Source organism: Plodia interpunctella, chromosome Z (genome assembly GCF_027563975.2).
Source record: "Plodia interpunctella isolate USDA-ARS_2022_Savannah chromosome Z, ilPloInte3.2, whole genome shotgun sequence".
In the NCBI taxonomy this organism is placed as follows: domain Eukaryota; kingdom Metazoa; phylum Arthropoda; class Insecta; order Lepidoptera; family Pyralidae; genus Plodia; species Plodia interpunctella.
Window position 1 is genome coordinate 12304249 of NC_071324.2, and position 22273 is coordinate 12326521.

The following is a 22273-nucleotide window of genomic DNA, read 5'->3' on the forward strand; positions in this document are numbered from 1 at the left end:
AAAGCCGGTGCAGACTTAATTAATTGTCTGTGAAATAAACAATCAATAATATAAATGTGTACTTATTGCTACACATATGGTCTGCACCGATCTTCAAGCTAAAAACCTCAAGTGGAAACTATTTGAAATTCATGCATGACAATAACGTCAGTATCAGCCCGGGTGCTTTACTAACCAATTGTTTTTGTCTTATACATGACAAATTAGACAAGCGAACAAACGTCTCCAAACGCTCAAGATGCAAATTAACATATAGTTGCAAAAAGTTCAAATCTCATAAGAACTAGTCTCGAAACTTCCAAGTTGCAAAATAACATCTCTTAACGTATATTTTTTTCAAAACGGTTAAGTCGTAAAACATCTATGTCTCATAATATTATTTTTTTATATAAGTGGATTGAATGGTTTATATTGTTTATTTTGATCTTGAAATTTTAAAAAAAGGGTGGATACTAACGCTTGTAAATGTAAATGGTTAAAATATGTTTTTAAAGTAGATCATTAAAAGGTTTGATTACTATTTATCTTGAGCAGGGAAAAAAGTACATAGTAAAGTTTCAGGACTTTAACTATTTGAGATTAGATATTTTGCAACTTGGAAGTTTCTACAGTCTGGTCTTATGAGATTTGAACTTTTTGCAACCATATGTTATTTTACAACTTGAACGTTACGAGACTAAACCCAATGATCCTTTACTTATACAGTAGACCCCGCTCACACTGAAACACCCTATACAGTAAAAAAATACAAATTTGGCTGACAAAGAAAACTTTGTACAGCATGTCACTGATAAGACGTTGCTTATTATAAAATATTTATGTAATACCAATTTTAAATAAATATAATTATGTAATACCAATCTTGATTATATTGTTGTATAGTTGTTTAGTTAATAGGTTAGGTGAAGATGCAGGTTGCAAAAAACGGTAATTTTAATTAATCGATTAAAGGAATCGATCCAACGAAGTTGTTTTTTTTTTAACTTTTTTCTCTTAGAAAAGAACCTTCGAGGAGTCAGTATTTCATGAACGGTAATACAAATCGCTGTTTAGTAATAGTGTTATTGTGAAAATTTTAGTCGCAATTAGTAATACTGTTACAAATATAATACATTTAATAATTATGGTTCGTTAAGTAAAGTTGACAAACAAGATTTGATGAATTTTTTTATATGCCAACTAAGTGTACAGTCACCGGCACATCAACCTACCCAAATTCAATGCCAACTCGTTGCTATTACCGCGCCAAAGTTTCATGCTGGGTAACTTGATGTGCTTCACTGTACATCGATGGTCTTAAAATGATTACATAATTACTTAAAATTGCTGATTATTTACTACTATTGCTGTTGCGAAATGAATATTCGGTTTTCGGCTGCTTTCATTATATTCGGCTGCTTTCATTATATTCGGCCGTATACTGAATGCCAGCTCCACACTGCACACACACACGCCGACGCGAGTGCGTGAACATTGCGTAGTTAGTATGAGTGCTTTCATTGACCGCAATGAAAAACCAGCAATGTTATACCGAATCCGCCAATATATACATTTACAAACTAAATTCAATTTGACAACGGACCTTTCACAACATCAGCACCCTAGATTGGGATAATTTGAAGTGGGTCGTGTGTGGGTCCTAGATTGAAGGGGTCATTATACATACATAAATAAATAAAACCACTGTGTATCGAATGAAAGCCTTTATTTACTTAAGAATAAGGTACACTGCTATTGCTTATGATTTAGAACGTTGCGCGTATACATATATTTTAAACTATTCAACATTTATAAAAATCTCACTAATAAGTTTCCACAGAGGGAATGATTTATTAACTATATTAAACATTAATGGCTAAAGGTGTATTGTGTATAAGCTAGTGATTGACTTATTACAATGTTATTTAGTGAGCGAGTGTCCAGTAACTTCATATTTGTGTGTAAAATGCAAAGGGAAAACAAAAAAGCGTACATACATATAATTTCTTTTTGTAAAAGAAAAAGGCCATGACAAGGCGCAACAAATTTTGGGGTTAGCTTGGGTGTGATTTGTCCCATTATATTTATTTACTAAAATACTTTCGCAAAAATGGAAATTTCCATTTTTGCGAAAGTATTTTAATTTCATCTACGAAAGTGGAATATATATATATATATATATATATATATATATATATATATATATATAATTCAAACTTCCAGATTTCTTTCAACTTTCGCAAAAATATAATAATAATAATAATTTATTTTCAAAAACTAGTTTACATAATAAGTCTTTTTTGCATTACGCCTGTGCCAGGAGACATCGACAGACTCTTCCACAATTTATATTTATTTATAAGTATATACATATATATATTCCACTTTCGTAGATGAAATTAAAATACTTTCGCAAAATAACTATTTTTATTTCACAGCTAGTAAGCAAATAGCGAAATAATATTTCTTTCTCGAAAATGGCAATTATATTTCACGAAACTAGAAGAATATAATTAATCTCTCACAATTAGTTAACCAAACAGCAAATTCTATATCTCCATTTTTGCAAGACAATGACTAATAGAAAAAGCAGCCGCATTGCAGGTAAGTTCCTACCAATTTATATGTATTGTAGATTTCTGTGATTTACAAGTGCACTTTAAAGATATATTTGTACGTCGCTTAAATAGCTTAATCCATTCAACAGTTTCATTATTTTATTACTTATGCCTATAAGTATATATATATAAATGTATATTTATTTTTATGGATTGTTTCGATGTATTTTGTTGATTATTTCCGCTCATATCATTCATTCGCTTCCCCTAAAATGAGCAGATTTTGGGAGCAAATAGTGTGAGTATACAATTTCAACTTGGTCGCGTTCACTTTTTACCGCTGGCGGCGCAGCCAACCAATCACGTTTGTTTGTCGCTTTATACTACACTGTGATTTGTGGCTGCGACCGACTGCGTAAACTCACACTAAACACTTAGATCCTATTAGTAAAAATACAATGTTTGTAACATTCCCGCCATGTTGATTCACTGCCATTCAAACTGGAAAAAGCATAAAAAATAAAACAAAATTTTCCCATGTCGACTAAAAATAAGTTTCTCAAGAATTCTCGAGCAGAAACCCTCCACCTGCCCTATACATATATTAAATCTTTATCTAAAGTGTATTGGTGTCAATGAGAGCAGTATTCGTCGTATTATACCCTTAAACATGAAATGTCCCAAAACCCATGTCGCGAAACGTATCACTACATAGTATAAAACACAAAGTCACTTCCCGCTGTCTGTTTCATGTATCTAGATCTTTATTACTAACGCAACGGATGGTTTTATTCGAGCAAAGCCGGGAGGGGCCGCTAGTAGATTATATATATTAGACTACATACACTCGGAATACAATTACCGGAACAATGTAAAGAATACGACTTAAAGCTGACGCGGTTAAATTTGCCGCTGGGAGCGCTGGTTAATTTCAAGGAAAATTTTGTAAATTTTTCCTTTTTTTTAAATGTATATAAATATCTTAACTACGGTGCACTACAGCTAAACATCCTAGCTTGTTATTTCGAAAATAATACACTATTTGAAAAAAAAAAATTAGCCGAGCCCGAACGCAAAACAATTTTGTTTAAATTAAATAAAATAAATTAATGAAAATGTGAGGTGGCATTAATGTGCAGGGATAAAGCACCTTAAGCTATGCAGTTCAGGACCTAAACTGATCTGCATCGCAAATTCGTACCATCAAGTTGTTTTTTTGTATGAATACCTTTCATTTTAGGTTTCTAAATTGAACTGAGTTGCACTTGAATCGTTCCGTAAGAGTTGATGGTAGGCCTGCATTTGAATTACTTAAACCGATTTAAAAAATATATTTATTTTTGTTCTCCCTTATAAATCCCGGTGATGAGTGTACAATTTCATTCGTTTTATTTTTGGAAATTGTTGTAATATATATGTAATGACCATATTGTAATTTGGGCAGTGTTCAAAACATTACACTAATAAAAAAGTTAAAGCACTTTTGAAATATGTTTTGTCTCATTCTGTCAATGTCAAATATTGTCAAGTACGACAGTGACAAACATAGTTTAGCTTATACTACATAGTTTAGCTTATATACGACATTTTTTTTTATGAAAAACGGAGTTTAAATATAGGCCTTGATTGACAAAGTATATTATTGTAAACGCACGGCAAAAGCTATAAAGCTATGTTCAAAAATATGATATCTATTACTAGGTGGTACTTCTAGTAATAAAATTATGTTATTAGCAAACAAACATATTTGTATCAACAATACATTATTTCTATACAAAAGTATAACATATGTATATTTTGGTTAATATTATATCGGTGTTAGGTCTAAATCGATACTAGTGTACAATATTGATTGTTCAATTCATTTTGGGTAAAAACTGTCCCTAATAATATAATCATCACATGTAATTATTTTAGTGAACAAGACTATGCATTCATCTACAATATAAACATATGTATACAAAAACGCTGAGTTATCTCTGTAAACAAAAAACATATATAAACAATACTGAACACACAAGGGTAAACTCCGAAACCACCAAACCGATTTCAAAAATTATTCGCCATTAGAAGGGTATATTATCCAAGATTGCTATATTTTGTGTAGATATAATGATATTTTGTGTCAAAACTCCCACGGGAGTGGAGCCCCGGGCAATATCTAGTAATTCATATTTTAATTAAACATATTTTCACTTCTAGATTCAATTCCCCGGGTGCAATTGAATTTGTCGTTAGTCCCTTTAGATCCCTATTAAAATTTTACTTATTAGATAATGTCAATTCTATAGCAATAGCCGTAACTTTGTAGTTGGGCGTTTTTATTCTGGTACCAAGTCTCGAAAAGCATAGCCAGGTGACTATTGCAACCTGTGAGGTTTTTTTTAGGTTGTTAGTTTACGTTATCCAAAAGGTAACTTTTCGAGTTCATCTAATTAGATAATAAAAAAGATGTTGTCTTATCCGTTACAATAAGAATTTTTCGTATTTCGTGTTTATATACTCATAGTTAGACGATATTTTGTAATAAATACAGTGAGGAATCTCGCCTGTTCCACTTGATGTGCGTAGGCGCAAAATGTAGTGTATAAAACAGTGCAAAAATTTTATATATATACCCATATATATAGGTATATTTGGCTAGTTTAGTGTATATAATATATTTACAATATTACAAACTTTTATTATTTTAAATTTAATATACTCTTCTGGTCCATTAGTAAATCGAGTGACCATAAAAACTGTAATAAATAGGTAAATAGCCGAATCGATTCGCATTAATCTACAATTTTAGGTTAAATGTTTGTATTAAAGAATCATATCCAATAGGCAACATCGATCATGTATTGAAAATGTATCCTCCAACGGGCGAGTAGATGGCGTGTGCAACGTGCTATGATTTTGTATACAGCGACACGTGCTGGCATTTGGCATGCAAGTGTGCAGGTGTGTTACCGCCCTAACACGTACCGTGCTAATTAAATGTTTATTGTTTAAATGTATGAGTGAATGAGTCATACACACTGATGGGTTAAAACCCGGGTCTGGTTTAAACCCACCCAGTTTTAAACCAGGTTCGGGTTAAAACCCATCACTGAACAGACTACGTCTTAGGAGCACTTAAAGTGTTATGCAAATGGTGATATAAAACACGAATGATATTGTAATGTTACAATGTAACTTGCTTTGTGTACGTACACACATAATCACCAATCTTGTACAAACTTAATATTATTGAGTTACATTTAATAAAACATCAACAATGATCTGGAAAATTACAGAAAATAACAAGATAATGACAATTGGTTTTATAATTATATGTTAACATGTACGCAGTGTAGTGTTCGGTTTATTAAAACTACCGTTAACTGAATAGGGTATTTACCTGGGAAAAAAACAGCCTGTCTATAGATAAATAAGGGCGCTGTGTCCTCTTCGCCGGGCAACACTGGGTGGTTAATAAAAACCAACAATCTTGATCACTCTATTTGGCATTGTATAGCAAAAAAGTCGCACCATTGTAAATGCGTAGCATGTTTATTAATAATTCTTTTTAATTCTAGTTAAATTATATTTTGAACGCATAAAAAACACGTGATCATCAAAGATTTTGACGGCAACGACCCCATTGTATAACGTGAATACATGTGTACTATATTTTAAGGTTATAATGTAAGTTATGGTGAACACAGTCGTCGTCGGGCGCCCTGCTTTCTGATAAGAAGGTGGCTATGAGGGACTCCTGTTCTTTCAGACGTTTGACTAGCGGTTCCCAAGAACCGTAGTTCAGATCCGTCAGCTGAACCGCCTTCTTTATTATCTTGTGTCCTTCGAGGCACCAATCTCTGAGGAACCGAGAATATTATTTACTAAGTAGTAACATTGAATCAAATTCCTCGATTACAATAATATAATAATTATTCGTGATGATCTTCCCGCGTAAACGTAAATCATGGGAAAAGCGGTATAAATAGGAGATTTTTTCTCATAGACACATCACATCTACAGCTAAACGAGTAACACAGCTCTTGACTCTAAAGACACGGTACGGTATTTGTGAAAGATTTTTAGAGGAATTCTTGACATAATATATACATGCAGGGTTACTAGTATCAAACGCAAAACCTCCTAAAGACTACTTGGGTACATCAAAACAAGCAACTTTTATTCTACGACTTTTCGTGATTCGTAGTTTTTTTTTTTACTATAAAAAGAAATACAATGTATGTTGCGATTCTACACATCTTAACTCTATGTAATAGCCAAGCAACACGAGACAGTACAGTAGCGTTATGCACCGGAATCGAACATTAACGTTTTATAGAAACAACATTAAAACTAAAAAAATGTATTTATTACGTTTACACAAAAGTCGTAGAACAAAAGATGTTAGTCTTTATGTACCTTATGCGCCTTTGGAAGGTTATGAGTTAGATACCAGTAACCCTGTATATGAAAAAATCTCCAAAAAGGCTTTCTTGTACGGCAATAGTCAGTCTGATGCATGGTTTATAGCACATTTAATAAACACATGCAGAAATATATATATATGCAGAAATTATTATCTTTGCAATACTGACCTGTAGTCAGGGTTCTGCGGAGACCTGATGATCCTCTCCAGCATCACCTCGGACAGCTTCCTCAGCTCGTGCGCCACCTGCGCATATCATTATCAGCCATTACAAGGCCGCTCGCTGCTCACTAGCGCCATCATAATTGTATCAATTTAATTTATTCGTTAGGGAAAATAAAAAAAATATTTTTGAAAATTATATAGACAATTTTTTAAATAACATATTTGCTCGTAACGGGTCATTTACTTCACCAATTCCAATATCATATTGTATCTCATCACGCACTTGTGCGTTATTGTAATGTACCTACGTACAAGTTTTATTTTTAATAAAAAAAAAAACGCACGGTTTCTCAAGATGCTCTGTCTAAATACGTACGATACATTATTAATTAAATTATATTCTTTACGACAGATATTTTTTAAATCTTAGCAAAGATTTTTTACGTCAGAAAAGTCATTTTGTCATTAAAATTAACTGTCGAGATAAACTGCTTTAATAAGTAATTAAAGATTTAATCGTTTTCCGAGTTTCCGAATTCCTCGCAAATATGTTATAAAACGTCGTATGACATATGTGCGCTTTGAAAATTAAGGCCTCTGCTTTCTTGTAGCCCTCGGCTACGGCTCGGGCTAGCGATATCGCCTGCTGTAATTTTTAACTTACGCACTTATATCATAATGTACTGTTAAAAAGCATTATAGTTTTCTGCCGCATTCCCAAATAGACGTAAAAGCAGAGCCAAGTGTTCAAAACTAAAAATATTTTTTTACGTTATGTGGCTTAGCGGCGTCACAGCTCCGAATAAGTTAGTTAGTTTATTTCCAAACAATATACATTGTGTCGAAATGTGTACATGATACATATTCTAGACATGCCTTAACTCAATTATTAATAAATACATTTAAATCAAACTATAGTTAGAAATTACTAGACAACATACGCATACAAACGTACGCATGACAAAGGATGTCAAATTATAATTATCACACAAATAAATAAAATTGAAGTGCAATAAATAATTGAATAACAAAGCAATTACATTCTAGGAAATGTCATATTGTGTAGTATACATAACTCCGTGCCCAAAACAGAATGCTATAAAACAGGGAAGACGAGGGGAAGCGGTTACCTCAGCACTGAACGATCCAAACTGGTACTCGAGGCTTTGGATATTCTGCTTTATGAGTTCCACACTCTTGCTGAACTCGCCTGGAAATTAACCATGGACTGAGGACCCACTTTGAAACACCGAACATGCAAAATTATAGTGATCGTTATTGTATCTGTTTTTGTTTACGAACATCAACATTAAATAACGAATCTCAAGCAATCTTAGTCCACTTCATCAATTTACATCAATTTTTTTTTCGATGGATTTTAAGAGTTCGCTCTTAACATTTTAACGGTGATTTTTTTTGTAAAAGCAGAAACAGTGACCTTCAGAAAGGTGCCACAGCGGACGCGGCTGCAGCCGCGGGCTCCCACTAGTACAGTAACGTGGTTACTCAAAAATAAAATATAATTCGTATTTGATTGATAAGAGAAAATCATAGGATAACAGAAAAAAATCAGTGCAGTGGATATTTTGGGATCAATTCTTTAGTATGCTTGTAAATTATTGAATTTTCTTAAAAATAAAGATATTTTTCTATCTGTCCTCCAATGACGCGTATATACTTAATAACAATTAGCTGATGCCCGCGACTTCGCGTGCCGAACAATTTTTGGTAAGGAGTCAAAATTATTAGAGATATTTGGAAAAATCTTTATACTTATTGATTTCAATTGTATTATTTAATGTACTTACCTCTTACAAATATTATTTACTAATAATGCAACGTCATTGTGTGAAACAGTAACCAATAACGTATTTTTTATGTATCTATCTACCTATCTATATATTAATGATAAATATAGGTACATATAGGATACAAATCACACAGATTGAGTTAGCCTCAAAGTAATTTCGAACTTGTGTTATGGGATACTATATTCTATATAACATACACATATATAGATAAACATCCAAGACCCAGGTAAATCTGAAAAAGATCATTTTCCATGTTGCCCTGACCGGGGATCGAACCCGGGACCTCCAGTGTAGCAGTCCGGCGTGATGACCATTAGGCCACGGAGGTCGTCAAATGATTAATAATTAAAAATGAATGTGATCTATAAGAGGATGAAGTTGAAAGTTACCAAGGTCAGCGTAGAGGCGGGCGAGGCGGTCGGCGAGCGCCCGCAGCCCGCGGTGGTGCCGGTGCCACGCCAGCTGCTTCACGCGCAGCGCCGCCTGCGTGCGCTCACACCTCACGTCCAGGCTACTCGCGCGATCAGCTACAAGCGTTACCGTCCCACTTTCACGTTTCCAACTTAATCTATACTTAAATGTATTATTTGTCACAAATGCTTTTTAACATATTTATGGAAATAATAATGAGATGAAACAATTCTGGGACCGAGCGGGAATTGAACCCGCGCCCCTGTCTGTCCGGGACAGTGCTCTGACCACTGAGCTAGCGAGACCGCGCCAGTTCGGATGAATTCATTCATCTCTTTACGTCTTACGCCGACGTACAGTATTATCATTGGAGAGCAGTAGGTACACATCTAATCAATATATATTCAAGCATCTATTACACATGTCACACATGAACAGTGACCATACTATTATTATAAAAAGGTAAGCATCTGTGTATTTGTATGTTTCAGGCAGATAATAATTTATAATTGTTATTATAATATTTGAAAGTTGCTGTGTTTGTAAGTGTTTTTGACAGTTACCGTTATGGAAAGTTGTCGTTCTCATCCTGAAGGACATTCACATCTGACACTCAAAATCCAATCTTAATACTTACATATCAACATTATAAATTGTATGTATTACTGTCTAAAATATTAGAAAGGGTAAAAACTATTATATATACTGGTTAAAACACCAACATTAAAAAATATTTGGTTTTTTTATATATTTAAAAAAAAATGTGACAGTTATAAAAAACCCAACATTGTTGTTTTAAATTAAAACTTATAAGCATAATATTGTTATATAGAATTGTTATATGCATAACCTGATTACAAACCATATAGAATTCTTTTAACAATCCTGTATTGGTCAGTTGATATATTCAAGCTTCCATTTAGCTCATACAAGAGAGGTATGAAACGCACCCCTTTGAGACGTCTGGTTAATACACACAATAGTGATCTAGATTAGATATATTCGCAACACGGATTGAGGCTTATAAAAGGTTGATTCGCGACAATGTTCGCCAGATGAATTGCACTCGGTAACACTAAATTACTATTGATATCATATAGTTTCATCTATAAGCTAAATTTACACAGAAAATAAAATGTACCTATTCTCAATGTACTCATGTGTGAATTAGTGGTGGGTCTCACTCGTGTTGAAACTCAACTGTTTTTTTCAACGAGCAACTAGCTTCTAACCAGTTGGCGTTGCCAACTGGTTAGATATAACAACGTGGCTTTGTATTTTCATTTGATTCGTACCGTCTTTGGCTCAACGCATTGCACGTAGGCAAAACAGTTGAGAACAATGATAAGTTAGAAAAAATTACAGTATTTTTCACTCTGTAGTTCGCTCGCGCCGCGCGCGGCTACGTTTGTAGCAAACCATTCCAACTACTGTTGCAATTATGATTAAACCAGTTGGATCGTTGAGCACAGAAAACAGTTGAATAGAACGGTTAGTTGAAATAACGCCCACGACTAGTGTGAACCTGTGGTTAACGGTATTGGTTTTAGATTAAACAATTTTTACATTTTATACTGTATTATTGTTGTATTGTAAAATTGTTTGTTGAGCCCAATAAACAAAAAAAAAATTTTTTTTTTGTTTATTATTAAAATATATATATGAGAAAAATCGACGAATAGCGATGGAGATTTTTGTCTCACGTGGCCAGCCTAATCTATCAAGTGTGTATTAAATCACCCTGTAACATAAATGTGTCTCACCCTGAGCCAGTAGTTCGTCAGCGTGCTCGAGTGCACTGAGAGCGCGCTCGAGCTGGAACTCGGCGTGGCACTGCGGACACGACGTCCTGCGACCCCACACCACCGGCCCTTTGCACGATTGGCACGCGTAAGCCGTAAACAGCAGCTGTCAATAGAAATCATTCGTATTTTTTTTTTTCGTAACAAGAATAAATAAATAAATATATTAGGACAAATCACACAGATTGAGCTAGCCCCAAAGTAAGTTCGAGACTTGTGTTATGGAATACTAACTCAACGATACTATATTTTTTATAATAAACTCAAAGTATGTATGAGTTTATTTGTTAGAAAGTAACGTATCTTTCATTTTAGTTATCACTAAAAACTGCGGATCATTTTGAGGTTTGTCGCTATTATATATAAAACATATTAATCATGAAAATTATAAATTAAAAAGCATGACATTTATAACAAATCTATTATTATCATGGCTATAATTTTAAAGGAATTTAGTTTTGCAACTCTTGCGTGTTGAACGATCAGACAGTGTACGAACATAGAAAAGCTGGGTTAGCTGTTGTCATAGCACAATGTCTTACATATCACAAGTATAAATATTCCCTCATGCTGGTAATCGACATTAAGAATACAAATAATGACCACCGGGTGTTTCTCAGAGCGTTTCGACCGATACGGCCGCGCTGTCATTACAATACTTCAAATTTTGACAAAGACAAGAATTGATATTACTATCTGGCTTTAAATTAATCTGTACTATTGTAATGTCAATTATATGAATGATTTTAGAAATGATTTCTTGCTCAAGAAAATTGACGAATTTTAACGACGATACTGACCACAAAATCCTTTCTCTCGTTGTCATTGCACGCTGAACAGTTGCAGTTGAACAAGTACTGGGCCCTGAGTTGGGCCCGACGATGGGCCGTGGGCTCGCGGGCCTTGTGCGGCCCATAGCAGTTGAAGACTTCGGCCCCAGCGGGCAGTTCGCGGGAACACCTGATTATCAGCCGACTGTTGTGGAACCTGACAATTGTAAACAAAAATTTACCATTGACGACCTCTGTCGCTTCGTTACGGAAATAAATAAATAAATAATAACACAGACTGAGCTAGCTCAAAGTAAGTTCGAGACTAGTGTTATGGGATACTAACTCAACGATACTATATTTTATAACAAATACATATATAGATAAACATCCAAGACCCGGGCCAATCAGAAAAAAATAATTTTCCATCATGACCCAACCGGGGATCGAACCTGGGACCTCTCGGTTCAGAGGCAAGCACTTTACCACTGCGCCACCGCGGAAATCTTCTTCACAGTCGTATTCCTCATGGCTGAGGGACGTGGAATGAAACACACACAACAACTTTCTTTGCATTATTAATGGAGTGGTTTGCCATTGCATTTCACACACATGTTAATAATCAACCAGTGTGCAGGTTTCCTCACGATGTTTCCCTTCACCGGAAGCAAGTGGTGGTCGATGAAAACCACTATACATGAGTCAGATTGGTATACAAAGTCATGAGTTTGTGGTACGAGTAGGACTCAAATTTGGGACCTTTCGGTCCGAAGGCGGGCGTCTCCACCACCGCTTCAGTTGTGGAAATAAACAAATCACATGTTTACATAAATATATCTGTGACCAGGATCTCTCTTTAACTAGGTAAACAATTACCTGTGTTAAGGAGATCCCGCTTTATTAAAATAAATATTATCTATAAGTTTTTATTAAAATTGTAGAATCTACACACATTTTAAAATTCGTTTTTATATTTATTTTTAGATTACTTAAATGTTTTTTATTTGTATAAATGTACGTAATTACAAGTATGTATTATTTTATATAATATATATTACTATGTATGTATGTATTATAGTTTTACAAAATTATATATATATATATATATAGTTGGGACAGTAATTACGTGTTGATGATGTTGGGGTCGCAGGCGTGGTTCATCATGGCGGCAGACGGGTATATAGCGGTGGCCCGTCTCACTTCCCGCTCAGATATCGTGCAGCCTGGAAAATATAACATACCTATCATAACTGTAAACAATATTCCTTGAGTTCGAAACGGTTCTCCGACAATTGCTTCGTCTACGAACTATTCGCCGACAGAATAGAGGAGACATTCTGTTGGCGAATCGTTCGTAGACGAAGCAATTGTCGGAGAACCGTTTCAGACTCATAATCCTTACGTATGATAAAAGTTGAAGCTGTTGTGGTGTATTGGTTAAAACGCCCGCCTGTCGATCGAAAGGTCCCAGGTTCGAATCCTGCTCGTGCCACATGAATTTGTATACCAATCTAATTCATGTATAGTAGTTTTCATCGATCACCACTTGCTTCCGGTGAAGGGAAACATCGTGAGGAAACCTGCACACTGGTTAATTATTAACTTGTGTGTGAAATGGTGAAGGCAATGGCAAACCACTCCATTACTAATGCCAAGAAAGTTGTTGTGTGTGTTTAATTCCACGTAATGACCACGACCCTCAGCCATGAGGAATACGACTGTGAAGAAGAATTATACAACTAAGTCCTCTGCCGCGTCTGTCTGTCTGTTCGTGATAAACTCAAAAACTACTGCACGGATTTTCATGTGGTTTTCACCAATAGATAGTGTGGTTCCTGAGGAAGGTTTAGGTGTACAATTTATTATATTTTACCCTAGCGAAGCCGGGATGGGAAACTAGTACTTAAATTGTAAATGGGCTATGTCTGTACATAGAAGATATTAAGTCCCACTAAACTTGCAAAGGCGAAAGTTTGTATGTTCGTTACTTTCTTCACGCATAAACTGGGACAATTTTTATGAAATTTATTATTGAGTTATCTGATACCATGGATTAACATGACGACCTCGGTGGCGCAGTGGTAAAGTGCTTGCCTCTGAACCGAGAGGTCCCGGGTTCGATCCCCGGTCGGGTCATGATGGAAAATTATCTTATTCCGATTGGCCCGGGTCTTTGATGATTATCTACATATGTATTTGTTATAAAATATAGTATCGTTGAGTTAGTATCCCATAACACAAGTCTCGAACTTACTTTGGGGCTAGCTCAGTCTGTGTGATTTGTCCTAATATATTTATTTAACATCGGGTACGAAAAAAAGCGGTCGGAAAAAAAAATGTTATACCAGTTTCATCGTTATCCACGAGCAGAGACAACGCCGCGTGACCATTGCAGACCAGTTGGCCGAGACTCCTGAGCATTAGGGCGGCCACGAACGTGCGCAGCTGGGACTCCGTCAGTCTGTACGGAACCCTCGACGGCAGGAACCGGAAGAACTCCGTGTAATTCTCCAGGTATAGTGTCAGCATTGTCGCCGTCTGAAATGGCGCAGTCGAATAACCACCTTGTTGCTGCGACGTAAGGTTTGAAATGTAAAAGCAAGTTTCCAACCAATTACAGACAAATACTACTAATATTAATTCTTAATATGGAAGCGGTGGCGGCCTGTGGACGAAAGGTCCCAGGATCGAAAACTACACGTGCCACATGAGTTTGTATACCAATCTGATTCATCGACCACTTGCTTCCGGCGAAGGAAAACATCGTGAGGAAACCGGCACACTGGTTGAGAGTTCACTACGTGACTACTTGCCATCATATGTCGGTGGGTAATCGTCATGTCAGATGTCTTTAGGCGATTAACTAATAATAATAAAAATAAATATACAAATCACACATTAACAATAATTAGAATTAGATTTTTTCTTGTATAATCTGGATATGTTACAGAATAAAACCTGCCAAGCGTGTTAGCAATGGCACACTCTGCAAGAAAAACATACTCACCAGAGCATACTGTATGTAATCAGCGTTGTTCATCTTATCGAAGTTGGTGACGAGATTAAACATCCTGTAGAATGGCGACGTGTCCGCGCTGTATATGCGGAGGTCGTCGACCTGTGAGTAGCTGGTGAACAAGTCGCACGCGGACGAAGGCGCCGGCTGCCCGAGCGGCACCGCGGGGAAGCCTTCATTCGCTGTTACCAACAACACCCTGAAATTGTACCGTTTCATTACAAGATTTACCAAAGAATATAACGTTATGTTCATTCAATAATGTATGAGTGTAACAATATTGTTAAATTGACATCTCTGGAGGAAAGGCCGCGGTGAAGTTTGTTGCGCCGCTTCTTTTTCACTTGCGCTTCGGAAGTCGCCGGTACAGATGGTTTAAGTAATTTTTTGACGTCAGTATGTAATGTAGCTCTGTCATAATAAATTTAATAGAGGAATTTGAATTTTTTTCATTAATTTTGTATGTTTACGAGTTTTTCTCATTTTAATCCTGGTATCAAAGTGGGTCGGACGATTGTAAAACTACAGCTGAATATGTTTTACGCTGGTGGTAATTTTAATGTATATTAAACAAGAGATGTCTTCGCGGCGTCACAGGTCCGAATGAAACCGTAATCACGCGAAGATGAGAGAGAAATCCAGGTTAACAAAGCACGTATGTCTACTTATAAGCTGTAGTTATCATTTTGTAATTAACTAATTTGTAATCAGCACAATATTTTTTAAATAAGTCTTACCTTAGAGCTAAGTGCGCAATGCCAATAGTAGCAAAGAGGTCTGCCTGTGCGCCTGCGCACTCCCAACGGTGTACGTTGTGCGCGCGCGCACGGCACGACAGCGAACAGTACACGCTGCGCGAACACTGCACACAACTGCAAACATCATCTAATATACTACACAGATTATTGATTCTACGAAATTCTGAAAAGTGGCTTTTTTGACACTTCAGAAAAGATAAATTTTGTTCTTGTTTTCTAAATGGAAAATAATTGAATTAGATCATATAAACAAGAGTTTATCTACTAACATTCCCGCACCGTTGGAGAGTTCAGATGAAAAATCATTTGTAATGTACAAATGATTTTTACATTACAAATGATTTTTCATCTGAACTTTCTTAATAAATGAAAAAAATATATATATGAATAAACAATACAACATATTTCTTCAGTTCACTGACTGAAGAAATATGTTGTATAGTCAGGCTCCAGAAATCGATTCCCGTTGTTAATTGCGGTCAAAAAGTTTAAAAGCTTTTTGCTTCTCTTTCTTGAGTTGAGATCTTTCTTGAGTTTTGGAACTTAAATAACCTGTGTCAATGTCTGTCAATTTATTTAGATTTTTTTTTGTCAAAATCTGTCAATTGTTTAGATTTTTTTTGTCAAAATCTGTCAATTTATTTAGATTTTTTTTGTCAAAATCTGTCAATTTATTTAGATTTTTTTTGTCAAAATCTGTCAATTTATTTAGATTTTTTTTGTCAAAATCTGTCAATTTATTTAGGCTTCTAAATTAAAATTTTGTCCATTTATTTAGATTTTTTTTTGTCAAAATCTGTCAATTTATTTAGATTTTTTTTTTTGTCAAAATCTGTCAATTTATTTAGGCTTCTCTGTCAATGTCTGTCAATTAACATCAGCACACTGACGGCGTAGGGTTGCTGGTGGTGGCGCAGCAGGCCTCGCACACGGGCAGCTCGGCCGCCAGCGCCACCCACGCATACGGCTCCTCCGAGAATATGACGTCGCCGCGACGCAGCGGCTCCCGCGTCACCACGTACCGTCCGGCCACGTCACTGCGTCTGCAATGTGCGAGCATAAAGCTTTTGCCATGTCCTATTTTACCTATGTTCACAGAATAAACCCAATTTGAATTCATTTATCTTTTGCCCACTCTAAAAAAAAGTAAAAAGATTGTATATTTTATCTGAAGCTTTTATTTCGAAAGTAGATTTTCCTTCAAGCGAAGCCGGGATATGCCGCTAGTTATATAGTACTTCTCAAAAAGCTAGAAACTACTGGCACTTCGGAACGACCACGTAGAAAAGCGGAAAGAAACTCATTTAACTCAGTGTTTTTTTTTTAAATATATTTATTTCTAGTAAATCAAATAATTTATTCAGAAATTAGTCCTTCAAAGCACCATTTCATTTCCCATTCTAAATTAAATAATATTCAGCTAAGCTACAAACTACTATCATTTTGAAACACCACTGCTGAGAAGAAAAAACGAAAGAAACTCATTTAAACAGAATTGGCAGGGACCATACCGAAAGAACTTAGCGTCATAATCATTTTTCTAGTAATATAACAGTGCATAAAGTATCTGCCAAAAAGTATTAAGTAAAATCATTTACGATGGTGCTCCGTTCTGCGTGTACTATTATTATATCCGGAAAAGTTCCCAAAATAGGAAATGCACACTCAAAACTTATACTAAGATGTATTACTGAGCGACGAGCCGATTATAAATAAATAATAATAAATATATTAGGACAAATCACACGGATTGAGCCGGCCCCAAAGTAAGTTCGAGACTTGTGTTATGGGATACTAACTCAACGATACTATATTTTATAACATATACATATATAGATAAACATCCAAGACCCGGGCCAATTAGAAAAAGATCATTTTCCATCATGACCCGACCGGGGATCGAACCCAGAACAAGCACTTTACCACTGCGCCACCGAGTTCGTCAAAAGGGTATGTTCACGAACAAGATCGCACGTGTGGCGCACAGCACATAACAAACTAACAAAAACGTCCGACAAACAAGTACTTAGGTACTTAAACTTTTGATGTTACAGATCAACAATCACAAAGAAACATGTTTACCTTTGAAGTGTTTTGTTAAGCTTTCACAAAGGAAATTAAAATACAAAAGAATTCGTTGCTTTTGTAAAGGAAATTTAGGTAACTAAAATTATAAGAAAATAATTTTATATTTTTTGGTTTACTTATTTACATTACTACTTAGTCTGGCCATAAATACTGTTACAATTAAAATGAAACAATATATTACATTTGAATTTGGAATCCGTTATGTTTAAATGATTTTTCATTGTCTTTTCTTATTTTGGCGCCAATACATTGTACAATATTTTGCGATATTAAAATGGGGTGGGGTGATAAAGAGAACCGAATCGTTGTGATTGTATTACACAAAGTAGGTATGGAGCCAAATGCAATATTTAAAACTCTCCATACGTTTAATATTAGTGAAATGTTTATGTACCGGGCTATTTATAGGTAAAATGAGACCTCCTCTGTATGTGATATAAAAATAAATAGGCCGTCCACGTAGTGTTCGTACGGAAAAGGTGGTCAAATCAGTAAGGGAAAGTTTTCGAAGAAATCCTGTCCGATAGAAAAAGATTTTATCACGGGAGATTAAGATGACACCTAGAACCATGTCGCGTATTTTAAAAAATGACTGGGCAAGGACTTGGAGCCTTTAAGAGGCGCACTGGTCATTACTTGACTGATAATTTAAAAAAGAATAGGGTGGCAAAATCGAAGCAACTACTGAAGCGGTACGCAAAGGTAGGTCACAGAAAAATTGGTTTACGGTTTTTTTTTTCTTTTTTACAATATTTATGGCTAGACTTGGTATGTTATTTATATAATTTAAATTGATGTTTCTCTCATAAATCTGAGGAAAATGTAATGCATATAAGTAATGCTAGTTGCACCATCAGATCATTATGTAACGCTCAACGGCTAAGAAAGTTATCGGGAAAACGCTTAGATTAGAGAGAAAGGGAGATGGAAACTGAAGCATCACCAACAGAAGAAAAATTCAACATCATAGACGAAAATTAACTTTCAAGATTTACAGAAGCAAACAAACAAACAAACAAACAAACAAACAAACAAACAAACAAACAAACAAACAAACAAACAAACAAACAAACAAACAAACAAACAAACAAACAAACAAACAAACAAAATAAAAGCTTATAGAGAAATTCTGACCTAAGTTCCAAGGCGGTGGAGGCGGCCACAAAGTCAGGGTTGTCCCCGCCGAGGGGCGGCGGCAGGGGCTCCTCCGCCTCAGGCTGCGCGGGCGGCGTGTTCGCCAACTTCTCCTCCAACTTCTTTATATGCCGGTCGAACTCCGCTACACATGACACATGTATACATTAAATATTTATTTAATGTGTAAATAAAAAAAGTAAAATCTTCGTTCAATAAGATTATAGTGACCAGTAACTTAATGATATACAAGCCACAGGCGCTTTCATCCATGAATATCGGGATGCTTATTATTCGCAAAGCTATACTTCGATCATAGATTTGCTCAAATTTTTAATTTGCAAACAAATAAAACTACATATTTACTTTGTATTATACTTTAAAGACTAGCATACATATTACATAATTTGACATTGAGAAGGATAACAAAACATATTTTATAAATTAAAAAAGGATTTTTTTTATGAATAAGAACCATGCCTCTGCACAGCCGTTGCGACGACGCAGCACGTTGCAGCACCGTCATGCTCCGTGATTTAGGATTTAACATTGACGTCCGTTGATGTACCTACGAATCTGCGTTGATGGATGTCAACGTGAGCGTGAGTGGCATGGGTGGTTGGTGTACCATTACGGCCATTACGGACCTGTATGTACTGCAGAGAGGCCAAGCGAGAGGGCGTGCGTGGCGGCCAGTTGCAGCGACTCTAGTGCCTTCTCCCGCTGCTGCAGCTCGATGTGGCAGTCGGTGCGGCGCAACAACAGCTTGTGTCGCTGCTCGCGGGGGTAGCCGTGCTCCAGCGCCAGGTCCACGTCAGAGAGGCACTCCTTCCGAACCACAACAGAATAAAGATGAGCCAGTGGAAACCGATCATTCTTCTACCGCAATAGCATTGTAGCCAAGGGTCTCCGTTCCTACATTTTCATCTCCACTTCACATGGTCTTTGGCATCGAGAAATTGGGAAAGTACAAGCTCTTGATTCTGACGCAATCACAACACATTGTTTGATGCAACATTTTAGTTTGTGAATTTGGTTAAAACCTTGGAAAAATATTGGAGAAAATTGATGTAATTAACTTCAATGAGTGAGAATCGCCATATGTTTTCCTAATTTGTTAAAGATAATATTTGTAAGAAGGCTTTGCTTTTGGGAAAGAAACCGACGAAACGCTCAGACGAGAGATTTTCCCAATTTTTTCCCAAAAAGTAAAGTGGAATCCTTTAAATTGGGTGTGAGACTCTTAAACAAATACTGACTAGTAATTAGGCACATTTTTACTTCATTTTTCTCATGATAGTGTTACTTCTCACGAATTTATCTCATGCTCAGCAAACTGCCATTCGACAATTTAAAAAGAACCAGTAAAAATCACAAGCACATGTGGTTTGTCATAATAGCCAAGTAATGGTAATAGAACAGATCGAAATCTATGAGGAATGTTTTTATTATACAGGGTTACTGGTATGTAATGCATAACCTTCCAAAGGCGAATAAGCACATAAAAATCACAAGCACATGTGGTTTGTCATAATAGCCAAGTAATGGTAATAGAACAGATCGAAATCTATGAGGAATGTTTTTATTATACAGGGTTACTGGTATGTAATGCATAACCTTCCAAAGGCGAATAAGCACATAAAAATCACAAGCACACGTGGTTTGTCATAATAGCCAAGTAATGGTAATAGAACAGATCGAAATCTATGAGGAATGTTTTTATTATACAGGGTTACTGGTATGTAATGCATAACCTTCCAAAGGCGAATAAGCACATAAAAATCACAAGCACATGTGGTTTGTCATAATAGATAAGTAATGGTAATAGAACAGATCGAAATCTATGAGGAATGTTTTTATTATACAGGGTTACTGGTATGTAATGCATAACCTTCCAAAGGTGAATAAGGTACATAGAGACTAACATCTTTTGTTCTAGGACTTTTGTCTAAATGTACGTAATAAATACAAAAGTTTTCCTTTTTTAATTTAATGTCTTTCTATAAAACGTTAACTCTATGTTCGATTCTGCTACATAACGTTTCTCGGTTATTACATAGAGTTAAGATGTGAAGAATCACAAATTAGGTTGAATTTATTTTACTATAAAAAAATAAAACTATGAATCATGAAAAGTCAGAGCCTCCTAAAGACTACTCAGGTACATAAAAACAAGTTAAAATATAGGTTATGCGTTTGATACCAGTAACCCTGTATAGACAGCACATTCTGTTTGTAAAACCAAATCTTTGGACAAATATATCAAAGACATTTTTTTTATTCTCCATTTTTCTACCATCCTCACCTGGAATTTTTTCATCTTCAACAAAGCAGCAGACCTGTTAGCCAGTGCTAGGGGAAACATGGGGCCATTCTGGTGAGCATACATCACACTCTTGGAGTAGCACTGGTAGCTCTCCTCGTACAATTCAGCCCGGAACTTGTCGTTCCCCCGCTGCCTCCACAACAACGATACATCATCGCATTTCTGTGCAGTGTCCCATTCTGAAGTCTTCCTCGCATATGATTGGTGCATTTGCTTCAACCATTGTAGCAGGATTTTTCTGTTCATCATAATAAATATGTTGATGTATGACCCCTAATGGGAAATGGGAGGCCATCGGGTTGTACTTATTTTTTTTTAATTTAATTTATAATAATATCATAAAAGTGAATATGTTTGTTTGCCCTTTTTTCAGGTCAGAATGTAGCAAAGAATTTTGTGTAGTGATTTTGTGTGACTGCCAATGTAGTTAAAAGGGTAGAGAGTGGAGACAAAGACAGGTTACTTAACATCCCTGGTGGAGCCCAGCACCAGAAAGTTGTCATAATTAGATATAATAATTGGTCGATTTTAATAATAATATTATGTTTAACAGTTCATGTTTTAAGTTCAGTTCAGTTGTGTAAACGACCTAAGTATCAACCTCACCTTACGCCTTCGTTCCTGTAGAAATAATTTACAGTGTCGATTTCTTTCTCTGTAGTCCGGTCTATTTTTTTCTCCTCCGAGGAAAGCAACAGCAGCAAAATTTCCCACTGCTTCGCGCAATCATCTGGTAAACTTAAATTATTCATTTTGTGCGAGGATTTCGACATAGGCACTGTATATTAATACTTATATTATGGTAAATAATTAACTATAAAACTTATATGAATTTGAACTTTTCTTACAGGCCATTTTTACCGAAATTCAATAAGTCTAAAATCTATAATTAATAGCTAGCACTGTTTTCGCGTATGAGGTTTTCTTGTGACAAACTTGACTTGATTGATGTACACTATTACTTTGAGAAACGAAAATTACTTGTAGATGTCTTCTAAATCTTCAGCTGAGTGCTCATTAAATTTGGTAGGATTATTTATGCTT

General features: G+C 35.6%; 1 protein-coding gene across 2 annotated transcripts; it reads right to left on the bottom strand.

The window, feature by feature from the left end:
- Positions 1-1688: 1688 nt before the first annotated feature.
- On the bottom strand, positions 1689-22228 carry LOC128683055 (SET and MYND domain-containing protein 4-like). 2 transcript variants are annotated; one of them, XR_008406249.2, is made up of 16 exons: positions 21836-22228; positions 21209-21467; positions 19551-19731; positions 18904-19048; positions 16572-16724; positions 15661-15795; positions 14915-15122; positions 14253-14445; positions 13034-13130; positions 11938-12124; positions 11099-11243; positions 9314-9451; positions 8244-8323; positions 7118-7194; positions 2416-6382; positions 1689-2128 (listed from the first exon to the last, which is right to left on the bottom strand). XR_008406249.2 is itself a non-coding variant. In XM_053768256.2 (15 exons), the coding sequence occupies exons 1-15, from the start codon at positions 22000-22002 to the stop codon at positions 6190-6192; spliced, it is 2358 nt and encodes a 785-aa protein (XP_053624231.1). In that variant the 5' UTR covers positions 22003-22228; the 3' UTR covers positions 2147-6189. The 2 variants fall into 2 exon arrangements, 1 of the variants encoding a protein (XP_053624231.1); XM_053768256.2 differs by lacking the exon at positions 1689-2128 and having other exon boundaries at positions 2147-6382.
- Between the last annotated feature and the right edge of the window lie 45 nt (positions 22229-22273).

Coding starts and splice junctions, on each gene's coding strand:
- LOC128683055 (XM_053768256.2), bottom strand. CDS start 22,002: ATGTCGAAATCCTCGCACAAAATGAATAATTTAAGTTTACCAGATGAT. Junction 11,244..11,937: donor ACGAGAGAAAGGATTTTGTG/GTCAGTATCGTC, acceptor TTCTATTGACAG/CTGCTGTTTACGGCTTACGC. Junction 9,452..11,098: donor TGACGAACTACTGGCTCAGG/GTGAGACACATT, acceptor TAACGCTTGTAG/CTGATCGCGCGAGTAGCCTG.